Below are 13621 nucleotides of genomic sequence, written 5' to 3'. Positions count from 1 at the left end.
ACTTCCCTCGAGTCAGCGCCGGCTAAACTTGCGACTTCTTCCCCTGCGTCTTGCGCTCGCTCCGATTGGCTGAACGGGATGCGCGCGTCCGCATACGCAATCACGCAGACGGCGTGGTGGGACGAACGTGTGTGCCGCAGCCTTCGGCCTCTCTTTCTGGTCTCCATCTTCGCCCCGGCGGAAGCAGGACTAGTGTGTCCCAGGTAAGTGCGCGACCCGAGGCCGGGGAGGCGGGGAGGTCGAGACACGAGGCGGCCCCGGTGCCCCGGGCGGGGCGATCATCCGGCCGGGGCCCCGCTCTCCCCCTCGTCGGCCCGCCCCCGCCCGGGCCCCGGCCTCAGCCGCCGCTTCTGTGTCCCCGCAGTGGCCGCCATGCAGCTGTTTGTCCGCGCGCAGGCTTTGCACACCCTTGAGGTGACCGGGCGGGAGACCGTCGCCCAGATCAAGGTAAACGAGACGGCCCAGGGGAGGGGCCCCGCCGGGGGAGATCTCTGAGGGGGGAGGGGGAGGAGGAGGGACGCCGCCCCCGCCCCGGGGCAGCCCTGAGCTCGGGGCCGCTGTGTCTTGCAGGCCCATGTGGCGTCCCTGGAGGGCATCGCCCCCGAGGACCAGGTCCTGCTTCTAGGAGGTTCCCCGCTGGAGGATGAAGCCATATTGGGGCAGTGCGGGGTGGAGCCCCTGTCCACCTTGGAAGTGGCTGGTCGGATGCTAGGAGGTAAGGGACGCGCCGGCCTAAAGACGCCAAGTTCTCCCCTCCCCCATGCCCATCTCCTTCGACCTCTCCGTCCTGAAGTGGGCAGCGTTCAAAGAACCATCCTGGGAGGGAGGTACTATTGCTCCATTTTACAGATGAGTAAACTGAGGCTCAGATGCTGGATCTGTCCACAGTCGTAGCGCTAGGAAGCAAGGTTTGAATTTGGACTTCCCCGCCCTATGTCCCATCACTATGGCGGTTGATCTTTGCACGGATCGAAGTTTAGAGTTGTTACTTTTTACAAAACGGGTGTTACAGTGTATGTTGTTGTGGTTGTTTACCTTCCTCTGCAATGGATTATGAGGCATGGGAGACCCTGGCAGAGGCCTGCCCATATCAGAGATGGTGCTGTGCTCTGAGCTAAGCATGAGAAGCCACCCCAAATGTTAGCACGGACCTCTGGTGGAACATTCCAAGCTCTTTCTGTACTGGTCTGATCAGCCACAGTCCAGACACACCGAAACTGGACTCCAGCCTAATGGTGTCATTTTGGTCCTCTGGGAAGAAGGATGACAAGGAAGCGGCCAGCTTCATCCACTCTGCTTAAATTCTGAATCCATTTTAAACTACTTACAGTGTAGTAGTATTCCATCATTTTGTATGCTACACATTAAAACTGCTTTAGGCATTTTTTGTACATATAGGTCTCTTTGTGATGTCTTTGCATCTAGGCTTAGTATTGCTGTCTTTGGGCCAAAGGTTTGTGCTTTGGGGGTATAACCCTAACCTGCTTTCCAGTTTGGCCAGACCAACTCACACGTCCACTCTTCTCCTGTCCCCTTCAGTTTTGCCCATCCCATGAATGCAATGCAGAACCTCAGAGTTGTTTACTTTGCATTTCTAGTTATTAGTGATGTGGGGTGCTTTTTAGTTTGACTTCCTTGGGATCTTTTGACAGTTTTGCAGTTGGGGGATGGTTCTTAGTGTTCTGAACCTGAATCCATTCCTTCTATAGCTTGGTAAGAAGGCCTCTATTAGAGAAGCTTTCTGCAGATTCTCCCCCCACCCCAATTAGCTGCTTCTTCTCATCTTTGCTGTGTTGGATGTTTATCCATTTTACCTTCTCTTACTCTGTTCCTTGTTTGGTCATAACTCTTTCCTGAAGGTAATTTCTCTCATTCCTCACATAACCCGTGTTTGTGATTTGACCCTTTGTTTCTAAGTCAGGCACTCTTTGTACCCATTTTGATGGAATCTTTAAGCAAACACTATGAATACTTCATTCCAGCAGCTGCTCATCTTTGGAGCTTGCATGTCCTTAACATGGCAGCGTTTACAGCACTGGTCCAGTTGGTGCTTGTTACCTGCTCAGAGTGCTTTCTCCCTTTGATCACTTTATTGTGCAGTGGCTATCACCATTGACTTAATCAGATAAACATTTCCCAGGAACTCAGTTCAAAGGTCTTTAACTTTCAAATCCTAAGTCCATGGATCTTAGTAGCTTTTTTCTTTGGAGGCCTCAGAAACAGTGATGGAGAAATAGGTACGTTTTTGGAGCTTTTAACTAAAGGCTAGTTTATTCTCAGATTCTGCTGTGTTACCATTGGTCTGCCCATTGACCCTGTAAAAGCTTAAAAGTAGTACTATATGTAATTCTCATGACTTAAATTTGTCTCATTTCACTCCTCAGGTAAAGTCCATGGCTCTCTGGCCCGAGCTGGAAAAGTGAGGGGGCAGACTCCCAAGGTGAGCCAGGGTCTTGGGTGGTACTATTTGCGTTTGTCATTTTAACTTGCCTCATTCCTTTCACACCTCCTATTTTCTGTCTTGAGCTTTGGACAGCAGGGGCAAGTTAACTACATGATGAATGGACAAAGCCTTTATCGCTTACTTTGTATAGAGCATGGTGGACATAGTCACAGTCCCTGCTCTCCCAGCTCACATTTTTTTTTTTTTAAGCAATCAGGGTTAAGTAACTTGTTCAAGGTTACATGGCCAGGTGTTTCTGGGTGGGTGCTAAGTGTGAGCCTGGTATTCAATCCCCAGGTCATCCCAACCCTGGAGCTGGTGCTCTTACTCACTCGCTGAGCCACCTGGCTGCCCCTCCCAGCTCACATTTGAATGGTGCAAAGTGAACATACGTCAGTCAGTGCCCCAGCATCCATCACATGTACACAGAGCAAGTATTTAGCCTGCTTACTTAACTTGTGTTATTCCTAGGTGGCCAAGCAGGAGAAAAAGAAGAAGAAGACTGGGCGTGCAAAGAGAAGGATGCAGTACAACCGACGCTTTGTCAACGTAGTGCCCACCTTTGGCAAGAAGAAGGGCCCCAATGCCAACTCCTAATCCCCTGGTACTTTGTCTCCAATAAAGCCACTACGAATCTACTGAGACTCATAATTGATTTTCTGGGGAATGGGTGTTTATGGGTCCTTGAAGAAAAGTGGGAGAGCAGAAAATCCAGGGTACCAGATAGAGTGGGGGATCTGGAATTGGCTGAGAGCTGCCCTAAAGCTTTCTGAGTTGGGTAATTTCCTGCTGTTTCTAAGCTCAGCCTCTGCCAGTTTTTGACTAATTAGCTGAAACTGTGAACAAGACGGTGAGAGAAATTGGATCCCTTTTCTGCAAAACAAATCTGGTATCAAGTGTTGCCCCAGGTAACTCACAAGTCTCCACCTAAACTTCCTGATTTTTGAAGTGATAAGGTTTGTTATACCTACTTCCACAGTGTTAAAGCTGTTTTGCCAGTCTTAAAGCAGCAGGGAAATGGGAGCAAATGTTAGTGTGGAGTTGTGTAGGATTGGTTGGACTCCTTCATCTGGACAGGAAAAAGGTTGGGAACCATTGCTTTCCTCTGGCCTCTGCCTTCTGCTCCCTGGGTATTGAAAAAGGGCTAACTTGACTGTAAGGGGAGTTTCGTAAAAGGATTTTAGGTCCATTTAATCTACCGGAAGGAGTTTGGTGGAAGGAGGGCTGGAGTTCAAATCATCCTTTTAGGCCGAGGGCCAGCCTGTTGTTTAGCTATATTGCAATGTCGGCAAGGACCCAAATCCTGGGCTCTTGGCCACACACTTTATCAGACTTGCTGAGAAACTGAAGACTGACAAGAATTAAACCCTTCAAAGGTTTATAAAAATTAGCAAGGGCGGGGGGAGGGAGCTCTGTTGTATGGACTGCAAACAGCATGGAATCGACCTTGATAATGGCAGCCAGCAAGCCCCACCGTCCTTTGCCTTGGCCGGACCCCCAGCCCTAGTATAGGAGGGACAAACTGACAGGCTACCAAGGGACTGAAGATTAGGACACATCCAAATACAGCTAGCCACATTTTGGTAGCAAAGAACTGCAATTGTTACATTAATGTTTTTGTCCAAAACCCTTCATGACCCTTTTGGGGTTTCTTGGCAGAAGTCCTAGAATAGTTTGCTGTTTCTCCAGCTCATTTTACAGATGAGGAAACTATTGCCGGGTTAAGTGACTTGTCCAGGGTCACAGCTAGTAAATGTCATGTCCTACATGAACTGAGGGTTTTCTGAGTCCGGGCCCAGCGAGACTGCGCCACCTCGCGGCCCTTTAAATGAACACAAAAATCCCAAGAAACAAAGGTGGGCTTTGGAGTCTGGAATGCAATTAACGTGATTACGGTATCCAGTCAGGGTGCCAGGGTGCCAGGGCCAGGGCTTCCCCGGGTGGGGCCCCTGCGCTCTCTGACTCCGAGTCAGTTTCTTTCGCGTTACTTACAGGGGGCAGGGAATGTCTGCACGCAGGGCCAGGACAGGGGTTCAGAATTGCTCCAATCGCACACGGGAGGCCTGGCCTTTCCTAACGTAGTGTGTTTCCCCACCCCGTGAGGGTTTCAGACCCCGTGGTTGGAGGCCCACTGGAGGGGATTCCACTCACGGTTCCGCAGGAAAAACCTGCCACCGCGCTAAGCATAGGTATCACCCGGATCCTGCTCGGTCCCGCCCACCAAGCTTCGAAAGCCAATCGGAGCGCGGCGGAAGCGCGGGGGCGGGGACTCCTACGACAGCATCGCTACTAGCGGTACCGACGGAAGTGCCCTGAGGCCGGGCGGAAAACGGCGGGCGGTACTTCCGGGCCCCAGGAAGGCTGTTGCCATGGAGCCAGCCGGGCCGTGCGGCCTGTGTCCCCCGGGCGAGGCGAGACCGGCGCGCTACACCTGCCCCCGCTGCAACGTGCCCTACTGCTCGCTGCCCTGCTACCGGGCGCACGAGGCGTGCGCCGAGGCCTTCTACCGCGACCAGGTGCTGGGCGAATTGCGCGGCCGCACCGCCTCTCCCAGCCGCCTGGCGGGAGCCCTCCGCCGGCTCCGGCAGCAGCGCGAAGCCGAGGCGCCGGAGGAGCACCAGGGCCTGGGGGGCCTGTGGGAGCGGCTGCTGCCCGCCGAGAAGGCGGCCTTCGAGCGGCTCCTGAGCCGGGGCGAAGCCGGGCGGCTGCTACCTCCGTGGCGGCCATGGTGGTGGCGCGGCGGAGCGCGGGCGCCGCTGCTGGAGGAGCTGCGCTTGCGCGAAGAAGGCGCCGAGGAGCCCGCGCCTGAGCCCGCCCCCAACTCCCAGGACGTGCTCGAGCCCCCGAGCGCGCCGCCGCCCGTGCCCAGCGCCATCCCCGCCTTGGCGCGGCTCAGCGGCGGGCGCGCGCCCTCGCCCCTGCTGCGATTCCAGCTGCCCAACGTGCTCTTTGCCTACGCGCACGCGCAGGGGCTCTACCACGGTGGCCTGGATGACGACCCCGCGCTGCTGCCCGACCTGTGCTCCACTGTGCTGGGCGTGGCCGGCGCACTAGGCGCCCGCCAGGCCTTCCGCTCCACTCGCGAGGCTCTACACGCGGCTGCGCATGCGCTGAGAGCCGGCGCGCACCCGGCAGGGCCGCTGGGCGCGCGTGGCGCCATGCGTGAGGCCGCGCGCCTCCTGCTGGGCGAAAGCGCACAGCCTGGGGTGCAGAAGGGGTATACCCTGGCGGCGTTAGCCCAGCTGGCGCGCGCGTTCGGGCACGCGCGCAGCCTCGTGCCCGCGGGCGAGCCGCGGGAGCGCCTCTACCGCGCGCGCAAGAAGTGCCAGTACCTGCTGGCGTGGACCAACGAGCACGAGGACGCGCTCACGCCGCTGGCCTTGGACTGTGCGCACGAGTACCGCGCTGAGGACGACGAGGCGGGCCACGTGGAGGCCCTGAGCGCCGAGCTGGAGCGCCTGTGGGGGGGGCCGCGCCCCCCGGCCCCCAGGACCCTGATCCAGGAGCTGGCCTGAGGGCCGCGGCCACCCCTGCCCCGTTAATAAAGCCAGCCTGACACTGACCCGCCTCCTGGGCTGTCTGTCTGTCCACCCCGCCCCTCCCCCAGTAAAGCCAGCCTGACACTGACCTGCCTCCTGGGCTGTCTGTCAGCCCACCCCACCCCCACCCCAGGGCGCAGGGAATGACCACGGGACTTCAGACAGGTCCAGCAGCAGAGCTCTATTCAGAGGCTTCCCCCAGCTCTCCCCTCATCTCCTGGGAGGAAGCTCAGAGTCATTCACGAATCCTTAGATCCCCTCTTCCTTCAGAGGAGGAAACTGAGGCCCCGAATGGGCACCTGACTAGCCCAAGGGGGCAGCAAGCTGGGGAGGCAGCGTCCTCTACTAGACATCACCAGGATGATGGAAGGGGCAGGCTGCAGGTGGGCGTTTCTTCCAGGTGATTGAAACCCACCCCTTTTTTAAATTGGCCCCTGTCTAGGAAGGGGAGCAGAGGGCAGGCACCCCCAGTCTTGTTCCTTCATCGGGTGGGCTTCTTAGTAGACATAGGGTACTATACGGTAAGGCACCCTGGCACAGTATTCCCGCCAGGCCAGGCCATACTTCTGGAGACACTGGCGTTCATCCCGGTCCTCCCGGTGCACCAGTAAGATGGTGAAGTAGACAATGTAGAAATAGGGAAGCAGGTGTGTTACCCCTGCCAGAGGAGGGGGGATGCCATCAGCTTCCAGAGAAGGAGGCACCCTGCCCAGGGATGGATTGCCTCCATCCCTACCCCATTCAGTGACGCAGTCCCCGCAAAAGAAGAATCAAGAGCCTGAGGCCTCCCCCGAGTGGTGACCATAGCAGTCAAGTGGTTGGCTTGGTTCTGCATGTGCCCCTCACCCTGACCCCCAGCAGCCAACTCACCACAGGGCAGGGACCAAGCCAGAGCCATGATGAGGTCTCCAAGGTAGTTGGGATGACGGACCATACCCCACCACCCCGATACCAGCAGGCGCCGCCCAGTAGCTGTAGGGATTGTCTCAAGACCTGGGGAAGATAACGGGAACCACAAATCAAACAGGCAGAAACCCGAAGTATTCTGGCACACTCCTCATGGCCCTAGGGACCAGCTCACCAGCCACACTGGGGTCAGAAGGGTTCCTCCGGAAGGTATTTTTCTGTGTGTTGGCCCCACGGAAGATAAAGTAGCCAATCGCTGTGGGAGAAAGAAAGGTCAGGTCTGAACAGATCTGAGATGAGTCTGCCTTACTATCTGAAGCACTGCCTTGTCACCTCTTCTGTGCCCTCTCCCTTGCCCATCCCCAACTAGACTATGAGATGTCAGGTCAGAGGGAGCCTTAGATATTTCCAACCCTTTTGTCATGCAGCTGAGGACACTGAGGCCCAGAGAGAAGCCCCCACAGTTAGCAGAGTTGGGATGAGAATCCAGGTCCCCAATTCCTTTAGCCTCTTCCCCATTAACTAACCAAAGAGCAGACAAATGGCCCCAGCCACAGGCAGCTCCAAAGACTGGGGATGATTCAGAAGGAACTGGGCTTGAAGACTGTAGACGAAGGGGACCCAGGCCAGGTCCCCAAAAGCCAGCATGAAGCCGAAGCCATCATGGATGATGTCCATAGTGGTGAGAACTGCCTCCTGTTAGGATCAGTGGTCAGAGCCTGATTCCCCTTCTGTGCCTCCCCATCTGCCCCCAGAGTCATCTCCCAGCCGCCTCCCAGGGTGCTTAGGAGCCTGAGAGCCTGATTCCCCTTCTGTGCCTTCCCCCCTTCCCCCAGAGTCATCCCCTGGCCACCTCCCAGGGTGCTTGGGATGATGTTTACTATTGATGCTACCTCTGCCTTTGACCCCCACTCCCCCGCCCAGGGCCCAGAATGCAGACAGCCCCCTCTCCATGGTCCTCACCTCATTCCAAAGAGCATCCACCACATAGAGAAGCTGGAAGGCATTGACCAGTCCCATGGCCAAGGAAGGCCAACCCCCCTGGTGCTGGGCCTCACGCAGCAGCAGAGCCAAGTTGATGAGGGCCTAAGCAGAGAAGAGGCTTCAGCTTGGTTTGGAGCTGTCCCGCCCTAGTCTGCCTTCTGTAGTGGAATCAGCCCACCCTTCTGTGGACCCTGAGAACCTACTTGGAGCAGCCTGGACTCAATCCAAGGGCATCAGGAAAGAATCTGGCAGCCAAAGCCCAGAGTCAGGAAGACCCAAGCTCAAATCCAACCTCAGACACTTAGAAGCTGTATGACCCTGGTCAAGTCACACAACCACTGTCTGCCTCAGTTTTCTTACAGCACCTATCTCCCAGGGTTCTTGTGAGGATCAAATGATGGAGTCTTTGTAAAGCCCTTAGCACAGTGTGGGCAGAGAACAGGCCTGTGTAAATATGGACCAATGTCACCAATATTATTGGTTTATTAGAGTGGGGCCCTGGGCCCAAGCTGAGTGGCTTTTCTGAGGCTTTTTATCTCCTTTTTGCTGGACATTTTCTCCCTCCCTTCCATCTCCCAGCTCCACCCCTCCACTTCCCTTCCCCCAAACCCAATCTTGGCAGGGTGGAACATCTGGACTTTGTCAAGTCAGAGGCACAAATAATAAACTAGAAAATCTAGGGTAAGAGACGCATGGCAGAGATTCCTGTGACAACTTTGAGGCCCCGTTTATAATCACTGAGAACAACAGCTAAAGTCCGACTCTCATAACGCCATTTGGACTTTCCTTGGCAGAGAGACCTTGGGTTGGCTGTTTCCTTTTTTTTTTAAAGTCTTCACGGTAGAAGTGGTTGTTGTTGAGCTGTGTGTGTGTGACTCTCCATGCCCCCATTTGGGGTTTTCTTGGCAGAGATACTGAAGAAGTTTGCCCTTTCCTTCTCCAGTTCATTTCACAGATGAGGAAACTGAGGCCAAGAGGATGAAGTGACTTGCCCAGGGTCACACAGCTAGTGAGTGGCTGAGGCCTGATTTGAACATGGGAAGGCATGAGGCTTCCTGACTCCAGGCCTGGCACTTTACCCACTGCAGCATCACCTAGCCGTACCAATGAAAATTTCTCAGCCCTATGATATGTCCAAGTTTATTTGGCCTCATTGTCTGCTTGAGTCTTCCTTACCAGGAAGCTCAGCCCCAGGCCGGGAGCTAGCCCTTACCCAACCAATCATCCCTGGACGTAGCTCACAAAAATACTTGAGGTCAAAGGATCCTAATCGGGGGTTCAGTTCTCGACCAAGGAAGAAGTCATAGATGATATTACCTAGAACAGGAAGGCAGGTAGTCAAGAAGGTGAAGAAGTGTTTACTCAGCACTTGTTCTAGACCCCAGTGAGGAGTGCCCTCCATTGCCTGGAAATCACTTGGGTCTCACCTGAATTCCCTCCAGGGGCAAGCGCTGAGGGGGGCACTGTGAAGGACCTGAGGTAGAGGAGGAGGCTGAGGATGAAGGCTATGGCAGTGGCTGCTGAAGCCAGAGGCAGGAGCATCTCTGAGAGGCTCCCAAGGGGCAGACCCCCTGCCAGCCCCAGCCCCACCAGCAGAGCTGTCAGGCTCAGGCACCGAAACCCTAGAAAAGAAAGTCTGGGTACTCAGTCTCAGGACTAGAGTCTATCCCATTCAGGAAGCCCATTCCCAGCTCCCCCAGCTCCAATCCAGGGTCATGGCCCCAGGAGAGCCTCCCCTAAGTCCCCAAGACCTGCCTCTCTTCTGCTCTTGGGGGCCTGGGCAGGGTACCTAAGGCTGAATGATAGGTGTGATGTGTGGGCAACATTCTCAGACACAGGATGTGTACTTATTGGGGGGGTGATACCCATGCTGGGGTTCAGGCCTTGATACAGGCCAAAAATTGGTTTCCCCTCCTGGTCTAAGAGCAGAAGTCCACATTACAGAGATGGGGAGGGCAATGGAGTCCGAGAAGGTTGGGCCTGTCCTCCTCCCAACCCCCTCTCCCTAGCACAGAGTTACGGCCCGGCCTAGGCAAGGACGTGGCTTGAGGAGTGAGTCTAGGTAGGAGATAGACTGGCACCATTAATTGGATATTGCAGGTGGCTCTTGTCCTTCAGCATCATGCCCTGAGATACCTGCAGAGGACAGAAAGCTCTCTGAGGACCCTGGCTCCCCACTTCCCCATCTGCCTGGCCCCACTCCTCCTGGGCTCTGCCCCTCACCTTGCCCATGGGCAGCAGGTACAGTGTGGCCTGCAGCCCCAGCCAGAGCAGCAGCAGCAGCAGAGCCCAAGGACTCCAGAAGGTAGAGACTGGGGGCAGCTCGGAGGGTAGACTGAGCAGGCTGCAGGGGCCCGAGTGGCAGGTGAGCAGGAGGTGGAAGAGGAGAATGGGGAGGAACAGCAGCATGGCAGCTGTCCCTGAAGGGAGAAGCAGCTTCAGTGGCTTTACACCCATACCGCCCCTTTCTTGCCAGCACAGTGTCTTAGAGGGCCCCCCCCCCCAACTCCAGCTCCATCGATATAGCCCTGCCCAGGAGACCCACCGGTCACTGGCAGCTGGCCCGCCCCCTTCCCAGGGACACCTCCCCCTAACTCCAGCCGCAGAGCCCAGCCCTGGTCCCCTAGCCGATCCCGATCCTTACTCAACTCCCTGCCCCCCCCAAATTCCAGCCGCAGAGCCCAGCCAAGCTCCCCCAGCCGATCCCGATCCTTACCCCACCCCAGTGCTGTCGTCCCCTCCCCCGTCCCCCTGACAAAACTCCAGCGACAGAAACCCCTGCCCTGCCCAGGAGATCCACCCACTCCGTCAGTTGGCCCCGCCTCCTTACCGAGGGATCCCCCCAAAAAACTCCAGCTGCAGAGCCCTGCCCGGCTCTCCCAGCCAGTCCGATGCTTACCCAGGGGCCCCCCAAATTCGAGTTCGTCTGGGCGCGAGGAAGTCTGCTGATAAGCCATGGTTCTGGATCCGGGCCTGAGAGAGAGAGAGAGAGACAAAGAGCCTGTGGCCGAGGGAGTCAGACGGCGCAGAGGGGGCAGGCCGAGGACAGTTGACGCGCAGCCCGCAGCAGAGCTGACCCCGCAGCTGCTGGCCTGGGCCCGGGGCCGTGGCGGGGGCAGGGGTTCCTCCGCACCTCCCAATCCCTCAGTCCCAGCCCCTGCTCAACACCGCCTAGCCATCTTCCCCCCACATCCCCGGCTCCAATCCTCGGAGCCCTGGTCACCCGTCAGCCAATCCTTGTCCGGCAGGGGCGGAGGCAGGGCCGGGCTCCGGACCTGCCGGCCGGGCTATGAGGCTGGGATTGGTGGGGATGGACAGCGCCCCCGCCCCCAGCCCCGCCTCGCACCTGCTCCTGCCCGTCCTCGGGTCCTCCCTCTCGGGTCCCCCGACCTGCGGGCGCTCTCTGGGCTGTCCAGGTTGGCCGTCCAGCCGGGCCGGGCCGGAGCAGAGACAAGCCAAGCTCCCCCGCGGGGGAAAGGCAGCCGGGCTGGGGCAGCCGGGCTGGGGCAGCCGGGCTGGGGCGCAGGGAGGGCTTGGACCCGAATCCTACAACTGACGCCCGACACTGACGTTTGCCGCTGCCAGCGGACCCTGGACATCCCCCAAACGCCCTCACCTCTCCCGGGCTCAGGATGCTCGTCTGCAAAATGGCAGCGTGGTCCACGGAGCTCTGGGCCGGGAGGCAGGAAGGGCCGAGGGTAAGTGTGGCCCAGCCAGGGTGCCTTACCTCTGCCTCGGTTTCCTCATTTGTAACATGGGTAAGAGCAGCTCCCTCCCAGGATGTCGATGGCAGCAGCCGCCGGGTGCCTGCCTGACTCCAGCCTCTTCCTCCTCCCAGCCCCCCAAGGCAGATTTCTGAAAGGGAAGGTCTGAGCTTGTCCCTCTCCTCCACTCCAGCTACCTATTGCTTCAGGGTCAAAGACAAAATGTTCTGCTTGGCATTCGAAGCCCCTCCTAACCTAGTCTTCTCCTCATTGCTCCCCCACAGGTACTCTCCTACAGGCCCCGGGCTCCAAGAACAAGCCATTCTCGGCTCTGGGCATGCCCTCTGGCTATCCCCAGGCTCCTCGCCAACTGCTGACCTTCCCCGGCTTCCTTCAAGGCCCCTTCTACAGAAAGCCTTCCCCAGCCCCTCTTCATTGCAGGACTCTCCCCATTTATCAGCTCTAGAGTTTGCTTCGCATAATGGCACTTTCCATGTTTTCTCCCCCGTTGGCTCATGAATTCCTTGAAGGTGGGGACTGTCTTTTTGTATCCCTAGTGCTTAGCATAGGATCTGGCACATAGTAGGCACTTAATAAATGTTTATTAATTGATTAAAATGGGCACAATAATATTGATTTCACACGGTCATACTACTAACAGCTAGCATTTTCATAATGCCTTAAGTTTGCAAAGCATTTTCCTCACATAGGTTGTAAGATGAGTGCTATAGGAATGTTTACAATTGTGATTGGACTTGGAGTTTAGTAAGACTTGGGTTTGAATCTTGGCTCTGGCACAAAATGTGTGACCTTGGGTAAGTCACATGCCCTCTTCAAGTCCATTTTCTTATCTCAGCTGCAGGAAGTGTTTGGTTCTTGCCCATATCCCTGCCCTTAGTAAGACATAGAGCCTCCCAGAGCATGGGTTCTGCCCACACAGCCTTCAAGAACTGAGTGGATACCTCCCCATGGGAGTCCCTGGATGGATTATTAGTGGTATGTTTATCTCTTTTTTATTTGGCTGGAGAATAAAGGGTACATGTCACTGGCACTGTGCCCAGCACATAGCAGAGGCTTAATAAATGTGTGTTGACTTGACTTGGTGCCTAGATTTGTTTACGTAAAAGGCCGCCCTTTCTGACCTCTGAAGAAGCATCATCATCGACATTAATTCAGACCCTTCCCACCCCTTCTCTCTATCCCAACAAGCTGGCCGGCCACCCCAACCCAACAGGGAACTGCAGAGTCCTTTCTCTCCTGAAGACACCAGGAAAGATGAGGAAGCAATTCTCAGTTCCCACAACTAGACACCCCGCCACCCAGTGCCAGCCGCAGTTCTGGCGGCCCCTCCCACGGAGAGCCTCAGCTAAGGGGCCGGCGCAGCAAGCGCTCTCTCCCACACCTGGGGTACCTCTTGTCTGTTTCCTTACATTTCTTTCCCTTTATACTTCAAGCACCGTGAGGGCAGAAATTACTGTATTTTTATGACCAGGATTTAGCAACATGCACACCATGCCATGCACTGATGACACACTCAAGCAGGAGACGAAACAGGCACTGAGGTGTCTTTCTTAGATGAGTTTTCTCATTGGGGCTGCACCATTGACTGGTTAGAGCAAAGGCCAAAATGTGGACAGAAGAGGACTGCAGATAGACACGTGGCTCGACCAGGGTCAGAAAGGTGGCAGAGGAGAGCATCACGATGGTGCCAAACTGACCCATTCAACCGCAGTGATGGGCAGAACACTGACAATAAAGGAAAAGAAGTCAACGTGGCCAATCATCTTCCTCACCATGCTGAACCAAGTCACCTGATCTCCTTTCCAAGGGGAGAGAGACGGTGGCCAAGGGCAACACGGCCTCATAAGACAGCAGAGGTAAAGAGAGCAGGGCCTGCCACAGCCCCAAGTGAGCCAGAGCAGCCTGGGATCTCCTCAAGATGAATCCCAACCTCCCTTAACGCTGGTGTCTCTGCCCTGAGATTTCCCCAGTTCACCTGCTAGACTGTGAGCGCTGGTTCAGCCCAGTACCCAGCACGCAGTAGG

At 56.2% G+C, this 13621-nt stretch overlaps 3 protein-coding genes across 3 annotated transcripts in view; 2 read left to right on the top strand and 1 right to left on the bottom strand.

The window, feature by feature from the left end:
* Nucleotides 1-3081, top strand: part of FAU (FAU ubiquitin like and ribosomal protein S30 fusion) — a 380300-nt gene extending 377219 nt beyond the window's left edge. Inside the window, exons 2-6 of the mRNA XM_069066335.1 lie at nt 153-203; nt 365-447; nt 571-715; nt 2385-2440; nt 2915-3081. Of these exons, the coding sequence (XP_068922436.1) occupies nt 373-447; nt 571-715; nt 2385-2440; nt 2915-3040 (402 nt within the window). The 5' untranslated portion in view covers nt 153-203; nt 365-372 and the 3' untranslated portion in view covers nt 3041-3081. The remainder of the gene's footprint in view (nt 1-152; nt 204-364; nt 448-570; nt 716-2384; nt 2441-2914) is intronic.
* A 33-nt stretch (nt 3082-3114) lies between these two features.
* ZNHIT2 (zinc finger HIT-type containing 2) lies at nt 3115-6005 on the top strand. Its single transcript, XM_069066315.1, has one exon. It carries the CDS (start codon nt 4813-4815, stop codon nt 5956-5958), a length of 1146 nt encoding a protein of 381 aa, XP_068922416.1. The 5' UTR covers nt 3115-4812; the 3' UTR covers nt 5959-6005.
* Nucleotides 6006-6142: 137 nt separating this feature from the next.
* TM7SF2 (transmembrane 7 superfamily member 2) lies at nt 6143-11074 on the bottom strand. The gene is made up of 11 exons (XM_069066314.1): nt 11006-11074; nt 10772-10845; nt 10096-10292; nt 9954-10008; nt 9300-9494; nt 9086-9189; nt 7852-7974; nt 7416-7584; nt 7064-7144; nt 6853-6975; nt 6143-6640 (listed from the first exon to the last, which is right to left on the bottom strand). Exons 2-11 carry the CDS (start codon nt 10827-10829, stop codon nt 6480-6482), a joined length of 1266 nt encoding a protein of 421 aa, XP_068922415.1. The 5' UTR covers nt 10830-10845; nt 11006-11074; the 3' UTR covers nt 6143-6479.
* Nucleotides 11075-13621: the final 2547 nt, after the last annotated feature.

The sequence above is a fragment of the Petaurus breviceps genome, unplaced genomic scaffold, assembly GCF_028583685.1.
Source record: "Petaurus breviceps papuanus isolate PSGF00001 unplaced genomic scaffold, PetGlider_PUasm1.0 90721, whole genome shotgun sequence".
Classification (NCBI taxonomy): domain Eukaryota; kingdom Metazoa; phylum Chordata; class Mammalia; order Diprotodontia; family Petauridae; genus Petaurus; species Petaurus breviceps.
Note: the sequence above shows the minus strand (reverse complement) of the source record. Positions and strands in the feature narration are given on the sequence as shown.

Excerpts from the sequence above, each read along its gene's own strand:
- ZNHIT2 (XM_069066315.1), top strand. The coding sequence starts at position 4,813 with ATGGAGCCAGCCGGGCCGTGCGGCCTGTGTCCCCCGGGCGAGGCGAGA.
- TM7SF2 (XM_069066314.1), bottom strand. The coding sequence starts at position 10,829 with ATGGCTTATCAGCAGACTTCCTCGCGCCCAGACGAACTCGAATTTGGG. Across the intron at positions 10,293-10,771 it reads CGAATTTGGGGGGCCCCTGG|GGACAGCTGCCATGCTGCTG; the intron begins GTAAGCATCGGA and ends TTCTCCCTTCAG. Across the intron at positions 9,190-9,299 it reads TGCCCCTGGAGGGAATTCAG|GTAATATCATCTATGACTTC; the intron begins GTGAGACCCAAG and ends TTCCTGTTCTAG.